At 38.5% G+C, this 13,733-nt stretch overlaps 1 protein-coding gene across 3 annotated transcripts; it reads left to right on the forward strand.

The window, feature by feature from the left end:
- Positions 1-479: 479 nt before the first annotated feature.
- On the forward strand, positions 480-7,175 carry LOC146572784 (uncharacterized). Of its 3 annotated transcripts, none has more exons than XM_085278684.1 (4): positions 480-586; positions 3,438-3,900; positions 5,747-5,877; positions 6,371-7,175. In XM_085278684.1, the coding sequence occupies exons 2-4, from the start codon at positions 3,446-3,448 to the stop codon at positions 6,541-6,543; spliced, it is 759 nt and encodes a 252-aa protein (XP_085134810.1). In that variant the 5' UTR covers positions 480-586; positions 3,438-3,445; the 3' UTR covers positions 6,544-7,175. The 3 variants fall into 3 exon arrangements, with proteins under 3 accessions (XP_085134810.1, XP_085134811.1, XP_085134812.1); XM_085278685.1 differs by lacking the exon at positions 480-586 and adding an exon at positions 745-861; XM_085278686.1 differs by lacking the exon at positions 480-586 and adding an exon at positions 1,505-1,606.
- Positions 7,176-13,733: the final 6,558 nt, after the last annotated feature.

Here is a 13,733-nt window from a genome sequence, read left to right on the forward strand (position 1 = left end):
GTCATGTCGCCAAATGAGAATGTTTTAACTTTAATGTTTTATTTTATGTGTTTGTGTGTATTGTGTATTCTCATATGGGAAATCTTAAAATGCAAGATTTACAACCTTTTGTAAAAGGGCAGCACTGCGCTGTTTAGTTATGTATGGTCAATACCCATGTAAGCCCAGGCATTGAGGGAAAAAAACCCCCAAAAATAATTATTAAATAAATCTTCCTTACAACATTATTTTGGAGCAACGACAGAAAAAACATTTCTATCTGATTTGACTGTGACTGGTGCTTTTATACATGTAGTTTTACCTAATTTGACTAATTACATTACAGTTAATTTAGGTGTTATTAGAGATTTTGCGGATTATAAATGCCAGTTATTGTTTTATGTATTTATTTCATTCATTTATTTATTTTTATACATTAGTTTTATTTTTAGATTTTATTCTTTATCTTCTTTCATTTATATATTTATTTGTACCTGCTCTCGGAGCAGTATTTGTGTACTCTGGCGCCTCCTATCGGCGAACTGCGCAGCTTCATTTGATCAGCTGGGTGCTGCACGCGGCTGGTGTGCCCGACACAGCGGTGCAGGTAAGAGTTAAATTAAAATTAAGCATAATGTGAGTGATGTTTTAAGGTAAACTTGCATGTGAACGCATAACTTGGTGCTTTCCGTGTATGTTATCTGCTCCCTGTTGTTTTCTTCCCACAGGAAGCTCACAAACTTTTAGCAGCCGGCATGACGATAGCTGTTGATAACGGCGCTAAAGTTGTTAGCCCGCTAACAGAAAACAGGGCGCCTACATTCACTGGGGTTAAAAGAGCACAAAGCTAGCTAAGTGTCAGTATGTTTGGTTATTGTTAAGGTAAAATTGTTTACGATTTAAATTATTTATTGTTTAGTTTTTTTATTAATACCAATGAAAATAACTATTTAACAGAAAAAAAGTAAGAAAGGTGTTGACTGAAAAGGTTTAGGCTGAAAGTTTAGCTTAATGGACCGCCATTGTTTTCTATCCGGTTGTTCAGTCTGACGTCACTAGCCGTGTCTGGGTCTAAACTCCGCTGCAGGTCCATATATCAAACGATCACTATGGGATTACTGAGAGTTGAAAAACTGTCTAAAGTCTTTCATCTTTAATAAAATGATCAGCGTTCTGCTCTACCAGGTGTAACAATTGAGTTTAACATCCAGGCATCCATGAAAACGGAATTTATGACATTTAACGGAGTTAAAGTTAGCAGGGAGTTAGCTCGCTAGCTTCTATCTAAATACAATATAGCATGTCCTGACTGTGGGGTTTTGGAAACAAATTAAAACGTACAGCTCTGCTATCACTTCCAGCATAAATGAAGACAGAAAACTAAACAGCAGTGACGTTTGTAGGGTTACTGAAGTTGGGCTAGCTGGTATATAATGATGTGCTACGTGACCGCTAGCGACACAGCTATGTTAGCATAATATAAACAAGCTAACTTTTTTTCCACTCGATAAAAGTTAATGTGAGTGTTCTCGGTGGTCAGGAACAAATGTAATCACATGGCAGGATGCTGTAAAAGGACCAAACTTCAGCCAGGAGAACAACTGAGATAATCCATCCACAATACGAGGTTAGTCATTCATATACTGCTGCATGGGCTGGGCTGTAGTTACATCCTAAGGTTTTAAAAACTGAGCTTAAATAAATGATTAGCGGTAATAAAAGCCGAGGGAGGTCAACAGTGATCACTGACTGTTTTAGGAGCTTTTTGAGATCAAATAGAAGAAAATACATAACATTAAACATGTTAACAACACAAAAGCCATATTAAACGCAGACTACTTTAGACCCGGAAGTAGGATTCGTCGCGTCATCACTGAACAACCGGATAGAGACACACCAACTAAATTTCACCAAAAACAATCATTAGTCAGTATATGCACTAGACAAAAAATGAATTGCACAGTTTTAAGTCCTCATTAAAACCATTCCCCAAGTTTAGACTTTTTATATAGTACTGTGCAAAAGCTTTGAGCCACCCCATCTTTTTTTGGTATTGTAAAAGGAAAAATACGGAGCCCCGCAGGGGACATGGGAGGAAAAAAAATTAAGACGGACTTGCGAGATCTCGCAAAACAAACTCGGGATCTCGCAAAAGTTTTAGCCGCATTCTTCCCGTTAGCTCGAAGCTAACGGGAGGTCGAGACCTACTACAGCTGGGTGGAACACCGCTTTCCCGGCACATCGTGCCTCGACCTCCCAGTTGGCTTCGAGCCGGCGTCCGAAGAATGCGGCTAAAAGATTAACTTATTGATATTATTGGCTAAATTTCATATACATAAGTCGAAATTTTCTAACGCAAAACCATCCTTTCGGTGCTTTTTAAATGAAACCAAACAATATGTTAAAACCATACAACATTCTCAAAATCAAAAAGCTGTCAAAACCGTAAACCTATGTTCCCTGTTCAATATTATGTGATTCTATAATAGACTGTGTCTATTTGGCTTTTTTATACGAACCCCCTGACATTGTGTTTGCTATTTTGTATTTGTATTTCGTGCTTTGTCAATAAAAAAAAAAAGAATGCGGCTAAAAGTTTTGCGAGATCTCGGAAAAGTCCGTCTTAATTTTTTTTTTCTCCCATGTCCCCTGCGGGGCTCCGTAGAAAAAGAATGAGATGGGTGCAGAGATGTATTGAGCATGTGCAAACATAAATGGAAAAAACAGTATAAGAGGCAAAAACAGGCTTTTTACAATTAATGAAAGTCAATAATGGTATGGATGTCTCTTTTAGACAGATTTTCTTGTAATTTCTTTAAGTGGTCTTCAGGAGTAGTTTTCCAGGCATCCTGAAGGACACCCAAAAGCTTTTGGATGTTGGCTGGCTTTTGTTCCCTCCTCTGACAAATTGATCGCACATTGTTTCAATACTGTTGAGGTCCAAGCTCTGGGAAGGCCAATCCATGACAGATACTGTTTCACTGTGGGTGGGGGGGATTTTTAGTTCCATGTGGCGTTTACTTCATTGGCAGTGTGTTTGGGATTATTGTCATGCTGAAAAATGAAGCTACTGCTAATCAGACGATATCCAGATTTGTCAGCTCAAAGCTGCCTATTCACACTAAAAGTAAATGTTTGTGAATCAGACTTTAATACAGGAAATATGTTTAGAAACGTCACTAAAACCAACAGTCCTTAGTATAAAGGGAAGGAGACTTGTCAGTAATTTACATTTGAAAGTATTGTGTTCTCAGTGTCAGTCACTGTAAGAATTAGATAATCTCTTTGATATGTAAATAACCTGAGGTCTGTTGGTGCCGTTAATGACATGTTTTCATTATTAACTAAAGTCTCTAAAGAAGTCCAAGTATAACATTTGGGTCACTTTTGGTCTAATCACACTCAACTGACACAAATCATGTAAGAAATTCAGCCAATCTCTTCCATCTGTTTCACAGGTGAAGCGATGCCTCAGGCTTGTATGAACTTTGAGCCTAACAGAAGGGGAACCTATCACAACAGCCGTAAAACCAATGATCTGATCAACAACACAGGTTTGGTTAATGGAGCAGTTGTTTACAATGGATGCTCAGCTTCTGCCAGCAGAATCAGTAGGAGCACACCAGCTGGCACACAGCATGGTCCTAAACCCACATACAGGATTAACGATTATTTTAACTATGGCTACAAAGGCAAGAGTACAAAAGCAGCACCCTCAGGGACCCTCAAGAAACAAGGATGCAAAATTCCAGCTCTCTGTGATGCCCCAGCATCTGATGGAAACGGCAGTGAAGATCTCCTGAGTGGTAACTCAGCCAAAGTTAGTGCTCCACCCAGTAACATTGACCAAAAGGTACCAGATCCCAGCCTATCGGCGTCAGGGAAGAAGAAAAGGTGGAGGAGATCGAGACACAAGAAGAGGTGCATCACTTATCTTAATCTTAAAGTTCTCAAGTCCAGCCTATATATACCTATATGTGTTGATTCTACTTAAAATCAACACGTTTTTTTAATGGTTTTGCAGTGGACCATTAATAACAGCCCTAGAGTAGCAAGATTTACTACTGCAGAGGCCCTGAGACAGATAAGTAATACGTAATGCTCAGCTGATGGAGATGAGTCAAGTTTACTCCCTTCTGCATAAAAACAAATACAAACATTTGTGAAAGAATGGGTTGTTCTAAAGACCTCATTAAATCTGAGTGGGGTACTGTAATAGGATGCCACTTTTGTAATAAATCAGTTAAGTTTGTAAAGTTCTTCCCTCATAAATTACGAACCATTGCAACTCAGCCCTGAAGTACAGAACAAGGTGCATAAAAGTCAACTGTAAAGTTTGATGGAGGAGGGATAATGCTATGGGGTTGTTTTTTAGGGTTAGCCAGGGTCCTTTACTTCAAGCAAGGGGGGTTCTCAATTCTATGCTTCCAGATTTATGGGAACAGCCTAGGGAATGCCATTCCAGTGGGACTGTGCACAGAGCGAGGGGGATTCAGATGTGTCCATAGATTGAATATGTGAAATTATAAAAGCTCCTGTAGTGCAGACAATTTCACACTATAATTTTGTATTGGAAACAGTCATTAAAAGTATTCCTGTACAAAAATTATACTCATGAAGTAGAAGAATAAATGCTTTCAGTCCCAACTTGAGTGAAGTTTCAGATGAGACGACAGAAAATTGAATGCTTTAGTTATTATTTTAGATAACTGCTTATCTTGCTGTGAGTAACATGTGAGAGTGATATCAATATTCTTGTGCATATCTGTCTCTTAAATCTCCAGCCAGCACAGTATGAACACTAAAAACATAATAGTTAGGCTCAAATCTGTCTGTAGATTTACACACAGAGACTTAAGGGATATCATTGTGTCCAGGTAAAAAGCATAAATCATTGTGAATCCATTTCACTTGTTTCGGTGCAAATTAAAGTGATAACAGATGCATCGGAGCGACATAAACATGTACATGAGCAGCCCGCTGGAGGTTAATTCTTTGCACAAAGGAGCAGATAACCGTCCTGCTGCCCTTCTATCACCCTGACCAGCTGCTCTTGTATAAACAGCCCATCTTCCCATAACCCTTTAATGCTTGAGACTGAGTGGAGAGATGCATCAAAGCTTCTTCTGGATGTGAAGAATGAGTTGTGCATATTGTACTGAATTATTATATTCAGTGAAAACGTATGGGAATGGTAAATTATTTTTTTCATCTCATTCACATAATGACAGCAAGAATTAAAGCATAAAAATACTCTATAATACTCATAAATATAACTTTATTTGTATAGCATTTTTTTAAAGCACACAGTTACAGTAATTCCAACATTAATGGTTTTGTGCACACATCAGATGTAAACTGTGGCGAAAAATACTGCCACTAACAACCAGAAATGTATTTCAAATATGTAATTAATTTCCCTTCCCTCTGATTATGGAACACTTTAATTCAGCGGTCCCCAACCCTTGGACCGGTACCGGGCCGCGAGAGTTGAGGCTCAGGTGTGAAATGTATAGTTTTCAGGGTTTTTATTGGTTTTCAGCGTTATTTCGTTATCGTTTTTATCGTTTACTCGGTTTTCCTTGGTCTTTTCGCATGTGTTATGAATAAATTTTCTTTTTTTCGGTACCGGTACTAGTTTTAGTTTGTTGTATTTATCCGCGACACCTTAAAGGCCGGTCCGTGAAAATATTGTCGGGCATAAACCGGTCCGTGGCGCAAAAAAGGTTGGGGACCGCTGCTTTAATTAACATGAGCCCTCTTGCAGAGACAAAGAAGTCGTCTACCCGGAAATTCTTTCACCCGCACCCATAGAAGCGGAGGAAGACTGGGGAAAAGAGATCCAGGAGGGCACGCGCTCTGACTGGAAAAACATGTGTTTTGGGGTCAGACCTTATGGTAAAGAAAAAAACATTTTCATGACATCTACTCTCTTTACAGTACTGAATTTAAATGTCTTCGTTATTATATACATGCATATGTAATAAGTTATAAATTTATGTTGCTGTAAGGTTGATTACTGAATATATCTTCACCACTGAGGTCAAACAAGGAAATTTTAAAGTTTACCTGATGTGTATTAATAGTAGTAGTAGTCATTACCTTTTCTGTCATAAAGGAAAACTGCTGAAACCAAAGTCCTTAGAGAAGCGAGTCTTGCCACACAGAGCCACTTTGAAATGGCTCATTGCAGTTATAAAGTGTTATCTACATTTCCTTTCATTTAAATGGTCAAATGTGCATAAAAGTGCCAGGATATATACTAAATTAAAAATGAATATTAGAAACAGCAAGTTTCAGTCCTTCAGCATCCTGTTTTCATTGAAGCTGATGTAGGTGTCAGTACTACTTTTAGGATTCAGGCCATGACGTGTGTTGCTGCCTGTTTCAGGTCCAGAAGACGTCCTCCGTTTTGCTTTGCAGGACCTGACACTGAAGCAAAGGGACACAGCGGCCCTGCCCATGTCAGCCAGTTACACACCAGCGGTGCACCACCCGCACCCCCTGATATGGTCCCGTCACATCATTCCCACTGAGCCAGACCAATTCGCAGACGCTGACTAGTAAGCTGGGCGTATGCCTATATGTTAGAATAATGGTTGATATGAAAATTAACAACATCTGTTTCTAAAATATTTGTTTCATTCTCATTTGGTTTAGTGGAAAACATTAAATTTAATTTTATTGGTAAAAGATTGTGCGGTGGAGTCTAGGTTACCATCTGGTTGTTTTTTATTGTAGGTTCTATTTTATATTTAAAATTCAGGTTTTATATTTGTTTTATATTACAACAAAATACTTTGGATTTTGTGATCTTAAAGGATGGTTTTATTACAACTACTACTTTTAGTTTCATTGCTGCAGTTAGTGCTGTTTCTCACACAGGTCATGCATTTCCTGTTTCGTTTTCATCTTATATTTCCATTCTTTTTCTTGTCTGTGCTAAAAGAGCAAAATACTAGTTTTAACTGTTTCTTTGTGTTTTAAAATGCCTGAAGTTAATACCATGTTGTTATGAGTTGCTCATTTGAGCTGAAAGATCTGTTTAATCTGTTTATAAACACCCCCTGTTCACAGCAAGTACATGAAGTAACTATTTTATTTTGACACTCATGGAATAGTCGATTTAACCAAGAAAGTATGGTTTGATTATGTAATAAGAACGTGATTTTCTGGTTGTTCATATCATTTTTATTACCATAATAAATCACATTTTCTTCTAACTTGTGCTTAAACCCTGCATTTTTTCATCGCCACTGTCAAAAAATGTTATTAAACAAGAAGGCCCACCTTCTTTTCACCATTTAACCACAAACAAATGGATTTGAAACCTTACCATCTGTTGCTACTTAACGGCTCTTTAGAAGCAATAATGGCTTCTGGCCACTAGATGGCAGAGTGGATATAAGATTTTGCATTCTGCTAGTTATTTCCATACACCTCAGGGAGTTCAATGGGTTCATTCCCAAGGACTTGAGAGACAGAGGCATTTACTTGCATAGTGCTCAGCCCATTTCTCCCTGGTGTTGAATTCAGAATGCAATAAGACACTGAGCTGATTAATGCCATTTAGTTGTACTAAATATGTTTACAGATATTTTTATAATCAAATGGGTCCATTTAAAATGTTTTAATATGAAGTAGCAATTAGTAACAAGTAACAATTTTCATAATGCTTTTTTCTTTAAACACAATAGTAGATCTGAAATGAATCAATCAAAACCTGTTCAAGTGCAGATTTTCAGCTCTAATTCAAGCAGCTGAACAGAAATACTGCCTCAGGTGTTGAGGAATTACCACCATCTATACCCCGTCCCCTATTTTCGGGGACTCAAATGTATTTAGACAAATTAACTTAACAAATATTTTAGATTTCTTTGTTGAGGATCCTTCACAAGCAGTGACTGCCTGAAATTTGGAATTCATAAACATGACCAAGTAATAGGTTTCCTCCTTTGTGATCCTTTGCCAAACCTATACTGAGGCTGTCTTCAGTGTTTGTTTGAAGGATTTTAGGCCATTATGTTTGCTTTAAGCGAGTGGAATGCTGTTCTGTCAGGTTCAGATCAGACCAAATAACAGGTTTCCTCCTTTGTGATGCTTTGCCAGACCTATACAGTGACTGTGTTCAGATGTTGTTTGAGGAGCTTTAGGCTCTTTATGTTTCCACTCAAAGCATTCTGTCAGGGACAGATCAGGTAATTGATTGCAGAATAATCCACTTCCTGGGAGTGGAGCACAGAGGATGCAGTCTCCATCGCAATGCACTCTGTCCTCTCACACCTGGACAACAACAACACCTACGCCAGAATGCTGTTTATAGACTTCAGTTCAGCATTCAATACAATCCACCCCTCACAACTCATCAGGAAACTGACAGACCTGGGTATCAGTTCCCTCATCTGCAAATGGTTACTGGACTTCCTGACCAACCGCCCCCAACATGTCCGGCTGGATAACCGCTGCTCATCTACCATCACAATGAACACCGGTGTACCACAAGGCTGTGTGATGAGCCCTTTCCTCTACTCCCTCTTCACCCACGACTGCAGACCTGCTGATGGTTCCAACACCATCATTAAGTTTGCAGATGACACCACGGTGATTGGCCTCATCAGTGACAACGATGAGGCCGCCTACAGGGAGGAGGTGGATCGTCTGGCTGAGTGGTGCGACAGAAACAACCTGCTGCTTAACACCGAGAAGACCAAGGAGCTCATCGTGGACTATAGGAGGAATGCTGACCCACATCCACCCATCCACATTAAGGGGACGGCTGTGGAGCGTGTGAGCAGCTTCAAGTTCCTGGGAGTCCACATCTCCGAGGATCTCACCTGGACGACCAACTGCTCCAAGCTGGTCAAGAAGGCTCACCAGCGCCTCTTCTTCTTGAGGACTCTGAGGAAGAACCACCTGTCCTCAGACATCCTGGTGAACTTCTATCGCTGCACCATCGAGAGCATCCTGACCAACTGTATAACAGTCTGGTACGGGAACTGCTCTGCCTCGGACCGGAAGGCGTTGCAGAGGGTCGTGAAAACTGCCCAGCGCATCGCCGGAGCACCACTTCCTGCCATAAAAGACATCTACAGGAAGCGGTGTCTGAAAAGGGCTGGGAAAATCATCAAAGACCCCAGTCACCCATCACATGGACTCTTCACCCTCCTGCCCTCTGGGAGGCGCCACAGGAGCCTCCGGACTAAGACCACCAGGTACCGGAACAGCTTCTTCCCCACAGCTGTCAGACTCCTGAACTCTGCCTCCTGACATCTGACCCACGTTAAACTCATGGACTGAACATACACACACCCACAATGGACAACTGTACCCTCAAACACAATAATAACATGGACTGAACCACCACTCACAACCACTAGCACTTATATAGCCTCTGTAGAAACTATCTACACCCTCACTTATCTTAACTGCACTACTGTATAGCTCTGTGTAAATAATCATTCTGTACATTCGATAATCTTTAATCCTACAACTGTTTACAACTTGCATAGTTCCCATTTCTGTATAGCTGTATATCTCAGATTTCTGTAAAGTTATTTATTTCATATTCTGTATAGTTTTTCATATTTATATCCTGTTCATATCCTGTACATAGCTTGTACTCACTACAGCCTGTACATACTTATGGTTATAGAATATTCACAACATACTTCATACCGTGTACATTATAACATACCATAATAGACCCATTTCTGTAATATACTCACATATCTATATTATTGCTAATATATATTGTAATATATCTATATCACTAAAGCACTTCTGGATGGATGCAAACTGCATTTCGTTGCCCTGTACCTGTGCATGTGCAATGACAATAAAGTTGAATTCTATTCTATTCTATTCTATTCCTGAAGTTTAAAATGTCCTGGGTTGCTTTCACTGTATATTTAGTTTCATTGTACATTGTCTGTCTAGTAAACTTTGCTACATTTGTCTGAATTTTACCAGCAGTTATATCCCTAAACACAGAATTCATCCTGTGTCTTCTGTGTTTTAGTGACCCAGTGAAAGGCATACATGACCATGCATCACACTGCCTCTAGTGTGTGTTACAGAGTATGTGTCAGATCATGAGCTGTTAAAAGCATACTCCATACTTTACTCTGGTACGGGCAGATCTTAGCTTCCTCTCTTACAGATATTGTTGGATAAATGGCCTTTCATTTTTTGGTTGTTTGTTCTGCAAAATTGCAGATCTGGCATTGCTGTTCAAAAACCCGAGGAGTGGTTTAAATCTTGTAGTGTTTGAAGCCTTCCCTTTATCTCTTTGTGTTATGTTGTTCAGCAGAGGATGAAACTTGTGAATTTTTTTTTCCCATGGAAAGGATCCTGTGATCATCCTCATTGTTGTCTTCCATAAACAATCAGACTTTATTATGTTGCGATGTGCGAAGCTCATGTGAGCTCTTAATTTTTGTACCTGAATTATTTCTATTGTTTCTCCACATTTTCTCCATTATCTTTTTGGTGGTTTTGAGTTCTTTTGTTTTTGTTTTTCTTGTTTGTTTTTTTTTAAATTCTGAGGATGGCTATTCGACTTGCCTTTTACCTGCCTAATTGATTAAAAAATACAATTAAAATCTCCTTGCCTGTTGATAAACAGCTTTTGAATAAATAGTCCATTACATTTGACCACTTAAAATAGAACACTAATAAAGTAAATATTAAAAAAATATAATAACAATCTTTTTTAACCCCTTGAATTAAAGCTCAAATTCCATAGTTCAATAACATCATGCCAAGTTCTGCCGAAACATTTCAATACTTTACACCATGTTATTGCTGACGGAGACTGACCAGTCATTGAGCACAACCTAAATACCAATGAAATGGTCATAAAAGTTTCAGACAGTGTCGAAAATGGGAGAAAGGTGGCCTCAAGTTCTTCAAAATATAGAGATGATTCAGTCTGGATGTGTCACTGTTTCAAAGGTTATTGTGTTCCATGTCTCAACAGAACGGAAAAATTTGCACGTTGTCTCCGTGTCTGTGTAGGTCTACTGGGGACTGTTTGTTTGCTACCTAGGGTTTGTGGCATAGGTTCGATTATTTACTTTAAATTATTTAGTTTTATCATAGATATTTTATTATAGATATATTATTTATTTTATTTTGTAAATCTGTGAGCTAATGCAGATGTTTTTCTCACCGCGTCCCTATGATGGCCTCATAATAGCCCTAGAAACTGCTCGAATAGCTTGTAGCCTGCACACACCTGAACAGGATTAAGCGATACAAATTGGATGGATGATTTCCTGATTGTTCATTTTAATCTGTGCTTGTCTCCATCTGTTTGAAGCATTCGTTTCCAGGAAGCTGACCCATTCTGAAAGTCATTTTTAATTTACTGTAGCGATCATCACTCTTTGTAAACTTGGCTAACCCTACAGTGAAAATCCCCTGCGAAGCAGAATTCACATATGTTATTTGTTTGATCATAGACAGTTGATAAACACTTGTGGTCACGAATAGCTGCCTTCTGCAAAAAGAATCCAAAAATCCCAAAACGAACTTGGTGTCACTTTGACAAGATGCTCCTTTTGACATGAAATATGTCACTTTCACTGACTTTACATATGATCTTCTTTTCTAAAAATGTGTTTCTACATTCAAAGTCAACCTAAACGTGCTGGGTCTGTACCCAAAGACATCTGTTACTCATAGTCGTGGTGCTCACTTTTAGCTCTGAGGTGCTGCTTCACATTTGTAACCACCATTTGGCTTTCAAGGGATTTCCCTGAATGCTGAAGTAAGCTGTAATAGTTTTGCATTACCATTTTGAGGGGGTGGCGATGGGAGCTCTAATGTTAAGAAATGGCATGTTTGATAACATGTTGTAATCTCTATGAGGGATTAATACATCTATATGTCCCAGTGGACCCTTTACCACATCCTGTATTTGGACAAATAAGTAGATACAAAGAACCAGCCCTGCCCTGCTTGCCCTCCTACGTCCTCATTGTTGTTCATAATTCATCTGTTTTCATTGTTTTCCTTCCTAGAGTTCATCTTTCAATTGAAACAAATTAGATTGACGTTCAAACACTGCACTCGCAGTTCACTGGCCAGCTCACGATATGGGATAATGATGAATTCTTGCCAGATATCCTCTAATTGTTGTAAAAATGTTCTCATGCTGACATGACTCTGGGAAATCAGCCTGAGGTCTTAACAGCTACATTTCTCATATGTGAATCACCCCCCAGTTATTTCATCTGGATCCGGTGTGACCAGTAATTTAGCATTCATCGTCTTTATTGATCTGGCAACATAATGGTTTGTTAGGCTGGCACATGAAGAGACCCAGGAGGAGACAGGAAGCAAGAATGTGGTCAGTTCAATCCCCTGCAGCTAACTAAAGCAAACACACTGCGGTAGTGGATGGATGTTTGTCACAGTACTGACCATAATACTAAGTCAGGGGTCTGACTTTGATAACCTTGTGTATTTATATTTTTCAGTTATTTACTATATGGTCTTCCCAATGTAATTATAATCAATCAAAGAAATAAAAGAAAAATATTTTCATAAAAAAAAAAAAGTAAATTATATCATAAGATGGCTATAGACATATCATCATAATAATAACATATAATAATTTGATTATAAATTCTCAAAAGTACATTTATTCCTTGTTCCTTCTCATAAAAGTTTTATATGCTGTCTTTTTTGTTTTCATATACCAATAATCAGATATAATCTGCCTCTTTAACTGATGTTCAGAGTTAAATGTCTTAAACTAGTATTTCAGCTGAATACAAAGGAGCATTCAGATTTCATCAAATACATGTGTACACATTTTAGTCTTCTAGTACAAAACCTTGCACACATTATGTAGAGCTCACTTATCTAAGGAATGTTTGAATACGGAAGTTGATTTTTTTTGTTTTTTTTAAATAGTCACTTGCATACAGATGTGTTCCTGTTTGTAAGTAACATTTTCGTGTGTGTGTCTGAAACATGCTGGTTTTGGCTAACGGACATTATTTATTTGCACATCATCTAACCTAATTGTACTCAATTATTGTCCATGTTAATGCAAGCATCCAGCACATTAGCAACATCTGTAAATGACAGAAAATAAGGAAGAGCATATTGAATCAATTTAAGCAACAAATCTGCCAGTCAAAAATATTCATGGATGTACTAATGTTTGTTAATTTAGGCTTTTTCTGCAGGATGAAAATGGAGTATCAATATTTTACAGTATATTGCATTGTATTTGTGAGGTACCTTCCTAGACAGAGGTACTTTTAACTAAGAAATGGAACCAAATATTAAATGTGCAGCATTTTATAACAACATTAGAATAAGTTTTTCAGCTTGCACATCTTTCTTCCTAATCCAAATATTGTTGTTCCACCAGCTGACACAAATTATTCTGTTCCCGTATATATGGTCCCATGTAAACAATCTGTACTATTTGTTCTATCAATAGGATGCAGACCCGCCTTCCTCTACCTCTAAATTACCTCCCGCCATGCATGATAAATTGTACAGCCAGTTCAGAAAGGCATCTAACGCTGTATTCTTCCTTTGTGACTCACCTCCAGTCATTGCTTTTTCATCTCGCTTCAGTGTGTCCGGTCATTTTCTGTGCCTTCTCTTGAGTGATCTTGTAATGATGTGTTGGCAAGTAGAGAACGATGCAGTACCGCCAGAACTAACCACTACAAAAACATAAATCGGCAGTTTTCGGGGTGCAGAGATTCCAGTAAATTTGAACAGATACT

Source organism: Mchenga conophoros, linkage group LG6, assembly GCF_057382185.1.
Source record: "Mchenga conophoros isolate Kocher_MC1m ecotype Shallow Benthic linkage group LG6, M_conophoros_male_GT1.1, whole genome shotgun sequence".
Lineage (NCBI taxonomy): Eukaryota > Metazoa > Chordata > Actinopteri > Cichliformes > Cichlidae > Mchenga > Mchenga conophoros.

Coding starts and splice junctions, on each gene's coding strand:
- LOC146572784 (XM_085278684.1), top strand. CDS start 3,446: ATGCCTCAGGCTTGTATGAACTTTGAGCCTAACAGAAGGGGAACCTAT. Junction 3,901..5,746: donor AGATCGAGACACAAGAAGAG/GTGCATCACTTA, acceptor GCCCTCTTGCAG/AGACAAAGAAGTCGTCTACC. Junction 5,878..6,370: donor TTTTGGGGTCAGACCTTATG/GTAAAGAAAAAA, acceptor TGCCTGTTTCAG/GTCCAGAAGACGTCCTCCGT.